Below are 15,645 nucleotides of genomic sequence, written 5' to 3' on the forward strand. Positions count from 1 at the left end.
CGTCGCCCGCTACCGTACGTACCTACGTGCCTACCTGAGGTACCGCCCACGTCTCCTTCGCGGCTCACCCTCCCCTCCCGCCTTGGGTGCTGCCACCAAAAAACTCCACCTCCACATCCACAGTATCCGCACCCGTAAGCCGTGCCTGCAAGCTGCGACCTGCGACCGTAATCCCGCCCGCCACCTTCGAAATCCCAACCCTCACTCACACCCGATTCCGATCCCAAATCTTACATTTCCTCTCCCCCTCGACACCTCCCCCTTCTCCTCCGATACAATCACGACAAAAACCCCCGTTCCTCATCGCGTCTCACTGTTGAGCCTTCGAACCAGACCATACACCACGCGAGAGGCATAATGACGCCCTCGCCCGGTCCCCAGATCAACACCACAGAGGTGAGGCGGCCTCGCTCCAGTCAGACCGTCTCCTTCTCTGTCGACGAAGGCAACAATTCCATTCATGGATCCGACTCTACAAGCCTCCAGTTGGCCGTTTCCGAGTGCATAGAAACTACAACTACAACCACCACCACGACTACCAAACGCACCTTTCCTCCCGTCTACCTGCGCGAAGTTCGTCCTCTCCACGAACTCGACTCCAAGGAGTATCCTCTCGCCTCGAAGCCTCTACCCCCCGAACTCGCAAACTTCTCTTTCAGCGTTTCGGGCTCCTCTTCCGATGGCACAATCGACAATCCTTTCGTTGCCAAAACGGTATGACCCTCACTCCTTCTTATCCAGTGTCTTTTTTTTCCCCCTCTGTTTTTTTTTTCTTTTTTCTTCTCTCGCCATCGCATTTACTGACATTGTCTTCCCCAGCAGCGCAAAGCACCGCTTGCAGCCGAAAGGCAGCCCGCAGGCCTACTCAAAGAAGACGAGTCGAGTCAAGAGTCTAGACGCACATCCAAGTCGCCTTCGGACGCCAACCAAAGAAGATCTCGTCGCTCGAACCCCCGCGAAGCCTCGCCGTCCTACAACGCGTCGCCAGTCCTGCCTTCGAGACCCTCTAGGAATCCCAGACCGACTGGCCTCTCCATACCCGAGGATGCCTCGCAACGCCTCCGACGTCAACTCACGAGAGGCAGACCATCCGGCTATTTGGCTACTCCAGACACATCCGAAGTCGCTGGTTCAAGCTCAGACCGTGTGACGCGACCCCGATCCCTTTACCTTCACCGCTCGAGTAATACTCCTCCAGACTCAGGGCCGAGTCAAACAAATCTGCAGGAAGCGGCCAGCCCCATCGGAAGCGATGCACTCAGCGTCTTCAGCAGCAATGTCGCCACCCCTCCTATTACCGACGCCGACCCCGAGCCATTTGTTGATACCGACGAGTCTCTCCAACAGTCTCTTCGGGCCGTCGGCCACAGACCCTCTATCGACGCCGTGGCTGCACAGGATGCGAGCCTACCTAGTCCGAGACTTTCGCCTACCTTAGCAGCCGCTCAACTGAACTCGAGAGAATCTGATGACGAAGACGAAGAGTCACCCCAGAGCAGCGTTGTCGCCAGACGGAATGTCAGCTTCCGTGAGCAGGCTTGGTTGAATGAATCACAGACCACCGAGGAGGGTGGCTACGTCTCAGACATGTCCATTGTCGTGGATGATAGCTCCTTCCAAGCTGATGACCTCGACGCCCACACCGCCATGCTTGACACCCGCAACATGATGGAGAGATTCGACGCCATGCCCAATGAGATGAAGAGCTTTTTGATGTACAATCTCCTTCGCCGATGCCCGAGAAAAACCCTTCGTCTCGTCGCCGATGTCGTCACCCCCGCATTGAAGTGCGACTTCTTCAAACAGCTTCCTCTCGAACTGAGCTTCCACGTGTTGTCGTTTCTCGATCACCGCGACTTGTGCCGAGCTGCGCAGGTCTCCAAACATTGGCGGAACATTGTGGACACGAACGAAACTGGATGGAAGGAGTTGTTCGATCGCGATGGCTTCACACTGCCTCCCGGTGAACTCGACAAGGCCATTATCCAGGGCTGGGGCTGGCAAGATCCTGTTGGAGTCACTGGGGCCGAGGTTGACTTGCGACCTCTGAGCCGACTGGACTCGGCTGACAACGAGCTCACCAAATCCGTTGTCAAGGCTGATTCGACGAGCAGGCTTCGCAGTTCCAAGCGTAAGAGGGCTCTCAACTTATCCAGTGCCGATAGATCGAAGCGGAGGGCTAGCGGCCAGGATGTGGCCCGGCTGGATGCGATACAGTCTGAGGTGAAGCAACACAAGTCCGAGGGACCGCTTTCGGCGGCTAATGCGGCCGCCGCTGCTGTACCCAACCCCAAGACCAGCATCCCAGGACTCCAGAAGTTGCACCTCTTCAAATCTCTTTACCGCCGTCACTACATGATTCGGCAGAGCTGGACGAGCGGCAAGGTCAAGCCCGGGCACGTCGCCTTTGCTGCCCACCCCCGCCATGTCATTACATGCTTGCAGTTCGACGAAGACAAAATCATCACCGGTAGCGACGATACCCTGATCCATGTCTACGATACGAACACTGGAAAGCTGCGGAAGAAGCTCGAAGGCCACGAAGGCGGTGTCTGGGCCTTGCAATATGAAGGCAACATGCTCGTCTCTGGGTCTACCGATCGATCTGTCCGTGTCTGGGATATAGAGAAGGGTCTTTGCACGCAGGTTTTCTATGGACACACTAGTACCGTTCGATGCCTGCAGATCCTGATGCCCACAGAGAACGGTAGGGGACACGACGGAAAGCCCATCATGATGCCGCCCAAGCCGCTCATTATCACGGGATCCCGTGACAGTCAGCTCCGCGTCTGGCGCCTGCCTGAGGTCGGCTCTCGCAGATACATCCAGACGGGCCCTCCAGCCAACGATGCTGACTGTCCCTACTTCATCCGAACGCTCTCCGGGCACACACATTCTGTTCGTGCCATTTCTGCACACGGCGACACGCTCGTCAGTGGGAGCTACGATAGCACCGTCCGCGTCTGGCGGATCAGCACTGGCGAGTCTCTGCACGTTCTGCATGGCCACTCTCAGAAGGTCTACAGTGTTGTTCTTGACCACGAACGCAACCGTTGTATCTCTGGATCCATGGACTCACTGGTTAAAATTTGGGATCTGAACACTGGGGCATGCCTGCACACCTTGGAAGGCCACAGCTTGCTCGTCGGATTGCTCGATTTGCGCGACGAAAGGCTTGTATCGGCAGCTGCCGACAGCACCCTTCGCATCTGGGACCCAGAGAATGGCAAATGCAAGAATGTACTCACAGCCCATACAGGCGCGATCACATGTTTCCAACATGATGGCCGGAAGGTCATCTCTGGAAGCGAGAAGACGGTCAAGATGTGGGATATTCGCACTGGCGAGTGTGTCCAAGATCTTTTGACCGACTTGAGCGGTGTTTGGCAGGTCAAGTTCGACCAGAGGCGTTGCGTGGCCGCTGTTCAGCGAGACAGCTTGACCTATGTCGAGGTGAGTTTGCCCCACCAAAGTTTCAACAAAGACTTAGCTAACCAACCTGTGCCAGATTCTCGATTTCGGTGCAGTCCGTGATGGCAAACCTCTCTCCGAGCTTGGCGAACGCAAGCTCCTCAACGAGCCAGAAGTCCGCGCTCTTCTGGCCGAAGACTTATAATGACGAAGGAATATCAAGACAGGACAATGGAGTTTTCACGAACAAGCATATTACGATGGGCAAAACAGCATCCATCAAGGGGAAACCACATGATGGCCTAATGACATTGGTAGGGCCGGGTTGGATGGGCTTCTTCTATCCTCATGTTCTAGGCGTTTTTGACGGCCACAGGCCGGGCTTGAAAAGAAAAAGGTGGGCGTTTGCATGATTATCGGGCCGCGCAGAGCGCAAATACCAATTCACTGTATGGGATAATGTAGATATCAGGCGGCAGCCGCACGAAACGAAACGGTTTATGGTATATCAATTATCACGGTGGTTTGTGTCTTTCTCACGCTTTAGACAGTTTGCATTGTGACTATGGGCTTAATCAGAAATTGTATTTGACTCACAAAGCCATATGGCAAGGACTCTTTGGCTCATGCCATGGCCCCCTGTTTGCTGTGCAGAAGAAATATCCCCTTTTCCTTCCGCCCTTCGCCCATTACAAAGACTAGAGACGTTCGTTGCTGTCATTTTATGTGAATTAAATAAGGGTGAAAAGGCATCAAGTGATTGATAACAAACGCCAAAGTAAAGACTACGCTCACAATAAATCCTGGATATCTAAATACTGAGAGAGGTATCGAATCCGATCTATGGTTGACCACTCAACCTAGACCATCTCCGATTGAATGGCCCCCTTTGAAAGGGACTCCCCAACCTCGATGGTGTCCTTCCCGAGTCGTCACGCTGCTCCCGCTCCCTCTGTGGTTGCTTGACGTCGCCTTCCAGCCCGAACCCATAGGTCTCGGCGCCTCCCGCGTGCGGATCCTTGGGCACGAGGCCGTAGCCGACCTTGGCGCCGGCAACGGGGCGGTGATCGCTGTTGGGCGTCGTCGCCCAGGGGAGTTTCTCGAGGCCCGGGCCGCGAGTCGCCGCGACGATGCTGCTGAAGCGTGTGTTGCGGACGAGGCCCTCTTCGCGGACGGCGGCGAGGCCAAACGCCACGCCGACGATGGCGAGGAGGATGGCGACGGAGTAGACGGCCCAGAGGTCGCGGGCGTGGTACTTGTAGCGGAGGTCGGTCCGCTCGCGGGTGCAGGGGTAGGTGTGGTTGTCGCCGAGGCGGGTGCCCGTCTTCTCGCTCGTGTCGTTGGCCCAGACGACGGCCAGGAGGCGGGGCTGGGAAAACATGGAGATGAGGATGTCTTCGTAGAGGCTCTGGACCTGGAACATGAAGTCTTTGACGACGAGATAGTTGTGCTGGTCGAGGATGCGGGTTTGCAAGACTTTGGTGTTGGCATCCGTGTTGGGTTGGAAGATTGTTCCGTTGATGAATTGGCGGAACTGGTATCCGATGGAGTGGTACGCCATTGTTCTGCGGTAACGAGCCACGTCCTGTGGAAAGACATAGTTTGATTCCGGGGTGCCTGTGGTGTTATCCGCTGTTCCGTCTTGGGCGTCGACACCGGGGAGGTAACGCGTGTCGACGATGCGGTCGAAGAAGGTTCGCTTCCGAACAGTCGTCTTTTGGGCGAGGCCGGTATAGTTGAAGTCGACCTCGTACTCCGTCTCACGGTGTTCGCAGCCAAACACCTTTGGAGTGTAGGCCGTTTGCCATGCGGGCAAGGTGGGGTCCATCGGCTGGGGGTCGGACGGTTCGTCGACCTCGGCGATGCCGAACCAAAGCACCGGTTCCACTCGGAGCGCGCCGAGGTTTTGTGGATAGGGAGGCGGCGTATTGGGAACGCCTGCAGGGCCAGTATCATTCATCTGAGGGTTCTGGTATTCGCCTGCGGTGGCATGGGCAATGTACGTATGATTGCCCACCGGGGCAAGCATGCTCATGTTGAAGGGGACCTCGGCGCCGTTGAGCTTCTTCGGTGTCGACCCGACGCCGCTGGCAAGCTCTTCGCACTTGTATCCGGGACCTTTGAACTGGATGGTGAATGAGCAGTTCCAGCCCATGCCACAAACATCAAGGCTGGCATTCGTCCGCGCGAGTGGTTTCTTGCCCAGAATCGCCGAGGTGGATATCTCCTCGAATTGCCAACTCGTTCCGATCCAATAGTCAAAGAAGTGCTCGTCGGACTGGTTGAAGCTGGTCGTGTTCCATAGAGAGGCGGAAAGCTCAAAGAGATTGTTAATCTTAGTCCCTGTGCGAAAGTCGTTGGTTTCTTCCTGTCCAAAGTTGAGAGTGCGGACGGACGGGCACGTCGTGGTCTCACGCGTCGTGGCAGGTTGAGCAGTTAGAGTGTCTGAGGTGAGAACTACGACGAGAGGGGTGCACCACACATAGATGGCCAAGATCATGGCGATCCTAGCTTGGCGAAAGACCTCAATGTTGAAGATGGCAGTCATGTCCTCGGCGGCGGCAAAGAGCGAATCCACAGCAGCGAGGGTAAGCATCTTTCGACGGACTGTCATCCATACCCTCTGTCGAAAGGCCAGAATCACAGCCGATCCCAGACTAGCTTTGCTGAGAAAGGACAAGGCGGCGCCGTAACGAAGCATGCGAATCTGTCCGTTGGCCTCTGTTCCGTCAAGCCCGGCGTAGAAGAAATGGTGACCGAGAGCAAATGCAATCCCAGCGAAGAGGAAGAAGTACATATTCCATGACGGGTGCCAGTACTTGTTGAAAAGCTGGATTTGTTCGGGGGGATAGTACATCGACTGTGGCCGATTAGGCGGAGGACCATGCCATGGCGGTGAGAGTAGACCAGTTGCCGAGGACTGAGAATCGACACGAGTGCCCATGTGTCGTTTGGGTGGAAGCCCTCCAGTCGAAAGGCCCCCTGTGTACGGTGTGCTCAGGCTGGAGTAAGAGGCAGAATAATTTGAGTACTCGTGTGAGTCCATTTGCAACGGCGCCGGCCTCGGCCGCTGCGAAGACGCATTGTTTCCGATAGCCGGTGCCGGGAAATATGCCGCGGCGCCGGCAGCTCGTTCGGAAAATGATGGTTGTGGTGATTTGGCGGAGGGCGTCGGCGGGCTTCTTCCGAAAGGCCCGTACGGGCTGCCGATGGGTGCCGGCGTTGTCGGTGTCTGTGGTCCGTTGATCGGCTTTCGAGCAAACTGGCGATTGGGATGCCACTCAGCCGACGGCGTCATCTGGATATCGCCTTCATCTTGAAGAGCACCTTGCCGCAGGCCGAGACCTTCGCCGTCGGGTTTGCCGTCCATCATGGCTGGTCAAACAGGCGGAGGAGGCTTACGGGTAGAAGAGAATGGGGACGGTGGCTTGAGGGGATTTGGCGACCAGAAAGGGGCGTCAATCGGCGTTGGACAGGGCCGTGGCTATCGAGTGGTCGTTTCAAGCACATTTGGCGGTTCAATATCGCCAGCGAGGTCAATTTACGAGATCGTGGGAGTTGAACAATCCGAATCTTAACAACTTTGTTATGTTGGTCGACTGAATTGTGTGGGTTGTCATTCGAAGGGCTTTGGGCGATCAACATCCAACGAGGGAGGGCACAGCTGCTGAAGAACAAAACCTCCAGGAAACAATAAAGCGGAGAGGGGAGTAAGAATTGAGGGAAAGCAATATAGGAAAGACAACTGATAAGACAGCTCGCATGTTGTCTCGTAAGGCTTGGGGAAACACAGCTACCAACACTTGCCGGAGGTGATGGGTGCATGTGGCTTCTCCCGCCATCCATCTCCGGACGTACGAATAACGAACAAGGGAAGGGTGATGCGACCTGCGTCGAGCTACGCTTGAGTTTACGAATACCTTGCCCGGTCGCTACTTCGGGGCTGGCCACTGCAGCCAAGTTGGCTCAGCTCGAGGTGATGGCGCAGAACTGGCGTCCCCGACCAACATTGGGGGTTACGGCTGTGCGTGATTGGCGATGGCTGCATGTGGCGGCCGGGATATGCCTCGAGAGAAACCCGGGAGCCTTGTCGGTCCATTCTGACAGGAGGGCCCGGCCATATGCTGCTGCCTTTGATCGCACTCGCAGTCAAGAAGGGCTCTGTTTGATGAGGTGGGATGAGGTGCTCCGTCATCATCCAGACGCAGCTGGGGTTGCATTCCCCTTCTCTTCGGGAGGATTCAAAGACTTTTTCAGGGTGACACCGCCTCGTGGGGCCGAAGAGGATGAGAGTGAGATGAGAGATGGGACGTCAGTTGTGGTAGCTCCAACGCACACTGGAGGGTTGATGATGAGGTGAGATGGCGGAAATTGAGATGTGGGTGGAGGAGAACGAGCAGGCAGTTGGGAGTTTAGGGGCTGTGACTGAGTCTGCGTCGTTTCCCACACCAACCGACACCGACCTCTTGAAGGATGCCTCCCAATGAAGAGTCAGGGCATCAAGCGATGAGAGAGATTTTTGTTGTCTAGGGCTGAGAACTCTAGGCGTTGCGAGAAAACCTCTTAGTGCCCAAGGGCTGATCATGAAGCAAAGTAACTTCCAACTTCCTTGCACCTGGACAGTCCCAAGAATACGGTTCTTGGGATGCTTGGGATAGGCTATAGCCGGGTGCTGCATGAGAAGAAGCCAAGGCCCGTCCGCTACCGGGGTTGGACGAAGAACGACTCGGGGAACCGGAGCAAGAGCGGGCAACGGCTGTACGATTTCAGAAGCCCGAGAATTGTGCGCTGTGACAGTGATGGCCAAGTGAAGGCACTTGGCCTGGGATTGACAACATAAAGCTGACATGCATCTCCAATGTGCCATCTCGTACCCGGAATAGGCCGTTGTCTTTTTGCCTTTTCTAGTATTCCCGCAAGTCGATTGCCGCTACTCGCTGGTGAGCCTCGCGCCGTTCAGCTGACGATTAAACTTGCTTTGGACCGTCTGACATGGCTTCTCGATCTCGTCCATCTCCGGTTCAGCCCTACGCCTCTTCGCTGCTCCCGGCCACACCTGCAACATCCTCGAAAAGATACGATGCTTCTCCCACTAGATCGGCTGGAAACCAAATCGACTGGAACAGAACTCCCTTCTTCAGTTTACTGCATGTGACCAACAAGTCTCTTGTGTTACCGGCATCGTTCCTTGTCCTGGCCGCCAATTACGATGGAAATCCCAAAGGTAAGTCTCTTGTGTGTGTACGTACTGCGATACTATCTACTGTTCTGAAATAGGAAAGCTTTGATCGCTCAAAGATGATGTGTCAATATTTGTAAGTATGTTTTCCCCATGGAATGAAAACCGTATTCCCGACAACAATTCAAAACGAGGGCCGATTCCAAGTCGTCTCCTCCCTCATGCGTACCCATTACAATCCCAACTCCATCCAGGCTGGGAAACCGCCCTAGCCATATGCATCATTTCCGTTCTTCATTGTCCTCATCTGCAGCGTCTCCTTCATAATCACGTCCTAAAACACCAAAGCAGATACCCTCTCATCTCTATCTCTGTGCTCCTTCTCCTTCCTCTTGAATAGAGACTTGAGCATGTTGTTCTTCTTAGGCCGGAGCACCGCTTCAATAGCCTCATCTTCTTTCTGGCGGCTGCCGTCCTCGATCGCCAGGGTCGGCGCGCGTGTACTACGCTTGGAGGCAGAGCTGCGGTGACTCCGGTGGCTGCTGGCGACACTCTCGGCGTCCCTTTCAGACCTCGCAACCTCAGACCTTGCGATGCTGCTCTTGCGTTCGGGCACCTCAGACGCGCGGCTGCTGTGGTGCGACCGGGATGAGTGGTGGGACTTCTCCGACCTCTCGGTTCTCTCCGTCCTCGAGCTGCGGTGCGTCTTGGAACTGCGTTGTGTGCGGAAACTCCGCTCGGTACGGGTGTCGTCTCCAAGCATCGAACGCGCGGCCTCAGGGCTGATAAGTTCCATGTCGACACTCTCATTCTCACCAGCAGGTGCGATTCCGCGGCGCCAACTCTCGATGGAGCTGAGTTCCTCATCAAGTCGAGGGTCAAGAACATACGCCTCATCGTAAGCAACGCTACCCTCACGGACGCTCCCTTCCCGGACGCTTCCCTCCCGTGGCTGCTGGTAGGGGTCATACTGGTCGTATTGGTCATACTGTTCGTGTTGTGCGTACTCGATGGCCTGCGGCGCGGGCTGTGCCTCAAAGGCCATGGCGTTGGCGATAGCTGCCTGTTTTTGGGCCTGGGCATCCTTGATCTGCTTCACAATCTTCCATCCGCCAAACATGACTACCGTGAGACCAATACTCGCACCGGCAGCGATGAGAAATTGAGGTGATGCCAGAAGTGCAAAAACCGCTGGCGAGCCTCCCTTGATCACGGACAAGAAGGCAGGCGACATCTGCTTCAAGAGCGTGGACAATTCCGCTAGCGTCAAAGCGACGGCGGCGGCGGCATCGGGATTTCCTTGCAGATGGGCGATGGTGGCGGTCGCAGAGTGATGCGCGCACTTGGCTTCGTCAAGAAGTCCCTCGACTCTGGAGACAAGCGTCTTGGCCTCCTTCTCCTTGGTAAAGGGGTCCAAGTCGGTGCGATCCTTCAGATCGGGGGGAATATTGCCGTATGCGAGGTCCATATCGATTTCCTTCTCCTTTCGGCCCTTGGGTATTACCGGCGCGGACATGGTACGAGGAACCATGGAGCCACGGATTGTCGCCGAGTCGGCAAGACTATCGCTGCACGACGGGGCGGTGGTGTAATGTGGCATGGTCGGGCGGCTCAAGGCCATATCGCGGGGAGCCGTCTCGGCATAAGGAGTACGATAGGCGGAGGGAGGCGCTCTTGATGGCGTGACGCTGGAGACTTCGGAATGTGTTTTGAGGTTGTTCTCGGTCAGGGCAGGTCTCGAACGTGGATAGTACTCGACATCGCGGTGGCTCGACTGGGAGCGTCTGGATCGGTGGCTCCTCCTGGAGCTGGCGACAGAGCGACCGTCATCGTGTGAGTAGCGGCGATCGAAGGCCTCAGGAGGGAGATCGCGGGAAGTATCAAAGGTTTGAGCGCGCTTAAGAACCTCCCGGTCGGCCTTGATGGCCGCCTTTTTCTCTTGGTAGGAAGCCTTGGCTTCTTTGAAGATACCGGCCAGGTGTTTTCCCTGCAGAAGCGAAGATGATACGTCAGCTATTGGGCTTCATCGCTCGGCTGAGAGTTGTAGTGCGTCTGCATTGTTTGCATGTCGAATGTTGTTGCGCGCAGTTCTGACGGCCGAATTCAAGGGCTGGATCGAGTGGGCATGGAGTCTGATGAGGGGCGGTGGGGGGAAATGCAACGGGTGTGAGCCAGAGAAAGAGACTTACGGTACTTATAATCTTGCCCGAGTTGTTGATGATGGTGACCGTCTGCGTGAGGGCCATGATGATATATTTCAAGCACCTGCTCGGCGTCTTCACCGAGCAAGTGATGTGTATGTGCGAGAGTGTGTGTGAGTGCGTCAAGGTAAAGGAAGAGTGTGTGAGAGACACACACACAGGCGGTGACCTAGTATGGTGGTGTTGGTGCGGGCGGTACTAGTCGATTTTTGAAGCTTTCCCTTCTTTTAAGTGACGACAGGCCCCAGGGTACTACGAGACGGGCTTGGCTTGGCCAAGAACGTTCCGTCAGGACTCTGAGAGGAAGGGGGAGGCTGGTCTCAGAGGGAGCCCAGTCCACCGCCAAAATGATCCCGTCGTGTTTGCTGTCGCGGGGAGCCACTTGAAGGGCACTCGGGGCACTTCTGGGCGCTTTTCGGGGCAGGGTCCCTCGCTGTTGACGATGCGGTGAAGGAAAGGAGGCCCCTAACACAACTCCACCGTCACAGTTCCAAACGGAAGCGAGTACCGACTTGGGTGACAAGGGGTGGAGGAGACCGAGGACGGGTTTGCAAATCGGCCCCCACAAAGTCACAGGAACGGGTCAAGACTCAAGCCCCCCCCCCGGAGATGCTGTGGCACTCGTGGCAGTGGCACTGAGAAGATCGCGGCCCGTGGGAGGTTTAGCCGTTGCTGTTAAAGTGGACGACGAACAACGGCCGGCAGCCGGATGATGGCGATGTGGAGATACAGAGGCTGGGAAATGTGCAGGTTTCTTTTTCACCCGGTATCCGTGGTGTACTGCGTATTCGTAGACGGAACGTGGATGGACGTGTTCTGTCGTTTTCAGACAACGGTATGGGAGATTCCGATATGACGGTGTGAGATGCAGGTGAGCGTTTGGTATGTGTATGTGCGGATGACCCGGCCTCTCTCTCTATCCCTTGCGATGCCCAGTGAGAAGATTTGCGAGGCCACGATATGCTGGCTGATATGAGAGGAAAAGAGCGGGGAGGGAGGTTGAAAGAGAAATCGAGAGACGGGGGAGGATGCGGGATGAGAGGGGCTTTTCGACATGAAATACAACAGCGGACAACATCGGCTCTCAATTACACCTTATCACTGGCTTCCATTCTTTGGGAAATCATGGAAATGAGCCAGTGAGGAGCATGCCAAACGCCCAAGCCGAATCGACGGGCCAAATGAGTGAAAGCCCAGCAATCAGAGCGAAACTCTGCCCTTCGCGCGCCTGTGTCTAGAATGGCCAGCTTCTCATCACAGTCGCATTCGCAGTCGCAGTCAGTCACGGTGACAAGTCCACGTCTTCTTTCTCATCTCACTCCCTGAAAACCGGAAAATCACCCCCTCCCCTGTTTTTCGTAGGGGCGACAAGACAAGCCCAGGCCGCTCAGGGTGAGGCGACATCCCGGCGATTGGTCCCGGAAGAAGCTCTGAGCGCCTTTTTTGCGCATTTGGGTCTCGTTGCAGGTCGTAACTTGCAGCTGGCCACTCTAAAAGGGACAAGGCGAATGGAATGGGGATGGAACTGGCCAAACGGAACGGATGATTCGTGACCTTGACAGCTGAGAGCCTGAGACTAGACGGGGCCGGTCGGATGAGGAGTCACCTTAGTCACTTAACGCTCCCAGGCTTTCGAGAGTCCCATTCTCATCCTCCCGCCGTCTACGAATAGGTACTCGTAGTGTCCAGTTTTAACCTCTCACACCAAGAACGCGTGGGAGGGGAAGGGGGGAGAAAAAAACTGCCAGCTGGGCCTGGCCCACCTCTCCTCTCTCACTCACCAGTCATCATTGAGCTGAGCTCACCTCTCACTCAGACTCACCTCAATCACTGGCCATGTCCCTGCAAATCTTGTCTCCGGCTTCTTTCCGCCTTTCCGATCCTTCGTCCCCTTGGGACGGATAGCGTGCCTGAATGTGGTCCCCTTTCTCTCCGCCCTTCCCTCCGCCCTTCCAGCTCCCCTTCTTCTTTCCAGCCCTCCTCACCGCATCGCAGCAGCCAACAACCGGTCAAGGAATGATCGTTCAAGTGAACTGTGACTCGTGAGGGGCCGCACTCGAAATCGCATGGCTCATTATTAATCCACGATGAATCCTAGTCTACTCTTTGATGCTGCTTCTTAAGGGCCTGATCGGCTAGTACTGAGCAAGGAATCTCGAGCTTAGAATCCCTAAAAAGGCAAGTCTAGGGCCAAATATTACGGAAATCTTTAGGGGGTTAATTTTTTTCTTTCTATTTAGGTTCGGAGTTTATTTATATAATTTTAAAATAGATTAACTAACTAGTTATTTATATTAACCCAATTAATAAAAAGTTTACTAAATACAGCCAAAAAGGCCCGTTAACTAATATAAAAATTCAAGTTCAATATTTTTAATATTATAACATTAATAATCATATTTAACTAACTACTTAGTTACGTTATACAAATTTGATTAATTATAATATTAAAAAATATAGTTAACGTGGTTTACCAGTCAGCCGCGCATATCAGTTAGCCGCGCATTTCCTTATCGCATACTAAATTGCATATTTACCTAATTTCTTTGAATAATAACTAATTAAAAAGATTTCAGTATCTTTATAATATATTTAAAATATAAGTAGTTAAATTTAATAGAAAAAGATACTTTAATCTTTTTATATTGAAATAAGTAGTGGAATAGAAATATGGGTCTTTGATAAGGATATAATATATTTACTCTATCTCTAAATAGAAATTAATTTTTAAAACTTTTTATTTAGTTTAGTGACTCTTATCAAAGACTAATGAAAAAATTTGAACGTTATATAACCAACAATGAAAAAGATATTAATTATATAATGTAGGCGACTTAGTATACGATAAGGAAATGCACGGCTGACTGATATGCGCGGCTGACTGGTAAACCACGTTAACTATATTTAAAGCTCTATTTATATAATAAACCTAATAAATAAATCTTAATATAATAAGCCCTTTTTTAATCAAATATAAAACATAATGTATTATTATTATTAACTACCTTAGCTCTAGCTTATATTTAAATATATTAGATTTCAAGCTTAGATTCCAAGCTCAGTACCAGCCGATCAGGCCCTAAGCCCGCTGGCCACTTAGCCACTCCCGCGTTTACAATGTTTTAATGTTCCTCTCTCTATTCCGAAGCCCCCCTTTGTCCTGCTTTTTAATGTCTCTCCTTACCGCGATCCTGCTGCTTCAAGTGCTGCGGCTGCTATTGCTGCTGCATGACGCACGCACGATGAGGTTGTACAGCTTCACTTTCAAATGGCCCCAGTCTCCCCATCCGGTGTTCCTGTATTGCTACCCAGCACCCGACACAGCGTTCCTGACGTCGTGTGTCCAACACTGACAGCTTGGCCGAGAACCGTTAGCCGCTGTTCGTCGTCATGGTGGATTGACTTGATCATGAAATGTGAGTTCCTAACTGAGTGCCTACCTCTTGATGAGAGCTGGCCGGGCGGGTGATTGCAGGGCTCCAGATCGGTCAAGTCTCCTCATTATGAGTGAGCTCACTTTAACAGTGACTCTGTACGTTTTACCCCAAACAGCAAAAGAACGTCGTCTTTTCGGGCTGCCACTTCCGATCCTCATATTACTCGCACTCAGACACCGCAATCTTTCAGAAATTGTGCGACTCAACATTTTCATCTATCTAACCATCACCTATCACCGTCCAAGGCCAATCTGCCCTCATCTGCGGCTCTTCCCATTGGGTTCGACTTGCCCCTGCCAATCCGCACTCTCGTCAATACCATCGACTGCAGCCGCCGATCCTGCCACACCACCCTCGGGCTCTTTTATCACCGCCATTGGGCTGCCATGCACCTCCAACACCCTCTTGACCCTCGTGCCCTCCAAGCTTCAGAGCAGCACTTCCGCCCGTGGTCTCGGTCATGGCAGATCACCTTCCCGCCGCCCGGTGCTCCTGTCAATCTGGCTGCTCAGAGAGCGACACGACAGCAGGTGGCAAGTGTCACCTCCGGGCTCTAGCGCACTGTTGAACTTAAACCGCTCCTTGGCCAAGGCCCGTGGTCCCGCCTTTGAAGTAATTCGTATGATGTTGCAGTGGCACAGCTCTCGAATGAGAACATGTGGTAATATGGCACCGTTTTTGGGAATCTCGTCGGCTGTCTCGGTTGTCGCTTTACTTAGGCCCCATACTCCGTACACAGCCCATCCATCTAAGCGATGGATTGTCACTTGTGTCCTTTTACCCGCGCTTATTTGTCGCGCGTCTGGAAAATAATGCTAAACCCTGTCATTGCGAACCGCCTACCTAGGTAACTCATGCTGTTGGTCCAGGTGTCTGGGCTTGTGTCAAACTCCAGCCATGACCTTTTCGCTTTGCGGCGTCGGTACAGCGGAGACGGAAACTTCTAGCGCCGGTGTGAAAGAGTCAACACCCAAATTCCTCAATGGAACATTCGAATCTACGCATGTCTGTTCTCGCCAACACATTTCTGTTCAACTCTGCAACGACACCGATTCCCAAATTGGGTGTTACGGATTGTAAATTTGACATGACATTTGCTTGAGCTTCTAGACCCGGAATTTGAGCTTATCTCCGTAGGATCTTTGTCGGGTCAGTCTCCAAGCTAATTGCTGACAAAAGAACTGGGCGGTGTAATTAGGGTCATTCTCTCAAAGAACAACGATTTCTGTTTCCCATGAAGAACTGGCCAAACCCCTGCCAGTAAACTTCCAAGCGAAGACATTGCTCTGCGGGTGTATTGAGGTAGCCAAAAGAATGAGCGAATCTGAACTCCCTGACTCGACCTTTCCGACAAACAGCCTACCAGGTGGCGTATTATTCTGTGATATATGCAGCAAGCCCTTCAGCCAAGGTCTGT

General features: G+C 53.5%; 6 protein-coding genes across 6 annotated transcripts; 4 read left to right on the plus strand and 2 right to left on the minus strand.

Moving 5' to 3' along the window:
* The first annotated feature begins 127 nt into the window (after nt 1-127).
* On the plus strand, nt 128-3,816 carry BDP81DRAFT_66488 (WD domain-containing protein). The gene is made up of 3 exons (XM_060596127.1): nt 128-714; nt 820-3,453; nt 3,509-3,816. Exons 1-3 carry the CDS (start codon nt 358-360, stop codon nt 3,614-3,616), a joined length of 3,099 nt encoding a protein of 1,032 aa, XP_060442772.1. The 5' UTR covers nt 128-357; the 3' UTR covers nt 3,617-3,816.
* A 436-nt stretch (nt 3,817-4,252) lies between these two features.
* BDP81DRAFT_325472 (uncharacterized protein) lies at nt 4,253-6,268 on the minus strand (the record flags this gene model as incomplete). Its single annotated transcript, XM_060584981.1, has 1 exon — nt 4,253-6,268. The coding sequence occupies one exon, from the start codon at nt 6,266-6,268 to the stop codon at nt 4,253-4,255; it is 2,016 nt and encodes a 671-aa protein (XP_060442773.1).
* An 864-nt stretch (nt 6,269-7,132) lies between these two features.
* Nucleotides 7,133-7,803, plus strand: BDP81DRAFT_433805 (uncharacterized protein). The gene has a single exon (XM_060590893.1). The coding sequence runs from the start codon at nt 7,235-7,237 to the stop codon at nt 7,769-7,771; it is 537 nt and encodes a 178-aa protein (XP_060442774.1). The 5' UTR covers nt 7,133-7,234; the 3' UTR covers nt 7,772-7,803.
* A 1,121-nt stretch (nt 7,804-8,924) lies between these two features.
* BDP81DRAFT_325836 (uncharacterized protein) lies at nt 8,925-10,836 on the minus strand (the record flags this gene model as incomplete). Its single annotated transcript, XM_060585010.1, has 2 exons — nt 8,925-10,577; nt 10,780-10,836. 2 exons carry the CDS (start codon nt 10,834-10,836, stop codon nt 8,925-8,927), a joined length of 1,710 nt encoding a protein of 569 aa, XP_060442775.1.
* A 3,060-nt stretch (nt 10,837-13,896) lies between these two features.
* Nucleotides 13,897-14,281, plus strand: BDP81DRAFT_433807 (uncharacterized protein). The gene has a single exon (XM_060590894.1). It carries the CDS (start codon nt 13,917-13,919, stop codon nt 14,142-14,144), a length of 228 nt encoding a protein of 75 aa, XP_060442776.1. The 5' UTR covers nt 13,897-13,916; the 3' UTR covers nt 14,145-14,281.
* On the plus strand, nt 13,897-15,086 carry BDP81DRAFT_66527 (uncharacterized protein). The gene has a single exon (XM_060596128.1). It carries the CDS (start codon nt 14,238-14,240, stop codon nt 15,039-15,041), a length of 804 nt encoding a protein of 267 aa, XP_060442777.1. The 5' UTR covers nt 13,897-14,237; the 3' UTR covers nt 15,042-15,086.
* The last annotated feature ends 559 nt before the right edge of the window (nt 15,087-15,645 follow it).

The sequence above is a fragment of the Colletotrichum phormii genome (genome assembly GCF_030913505.1).
Source record: "Colletotrichum phormii strain CBS 102054 chromosome Unknown BDP81scaffold_16, whole genome shotgun sequence".
Taxonomy (NCBI): domain Eukaryota; kingdom Fungi; phylum Ascomycota; class Sordariomycetes; order Glomerellales; family Glomerellaceae; genus Colletotrichum; species Colletotrichum phormii.

Excerpts from the sequence above, each read along its gene's own strand:
- BDP81DRAFT_433807 (XM_060590894.1), top strand. The coding sequence starts at position 13,917 with ATGTTCCTCTCTCTATTCCGAAGCCCCCCTTTGTCCTGCTTTTTAATG.
- BDP81DRAFT_66527 (XM_060596128.1), top strand. The coding sequence starts at position 14,238 with ATGAGAGCTGGCCGGGCGGGTGATTGCAGGGCTCCAGATCGGTCAAGT.
- BDP81DRAFT_66488 (XM_060596127.1), top strand. The coding sequence starts at position 358 with ATGACGCCCTCGCCCGGTCCCCAGATCAACACCACAGAGGTGAGGCGG. Across the intron at positions 715-819 it reads ATCCTTTCGTTGCCAAAACG|CAGCGCAAAGCACCGCTTGC; the intron begins GTATGACCCTCA and ends TGTCTTCCCCAG. Across the intron at positions 3,454-3,508 it reads ACAGCTTGACCTATGTCGAG|ATTCTCGATTTCGGTGCAGT; the intron begins GTGAGTTTGCCC and ends AACCTGTGCCAG.
- BDP81DRAFT_433805 (XM_060590893.1), top strand. The coding sequence starts at position 7,235 with ATGTGGCTTCTCCCGCCATCCATCTCCGGACGTACGAATAACGAACAA.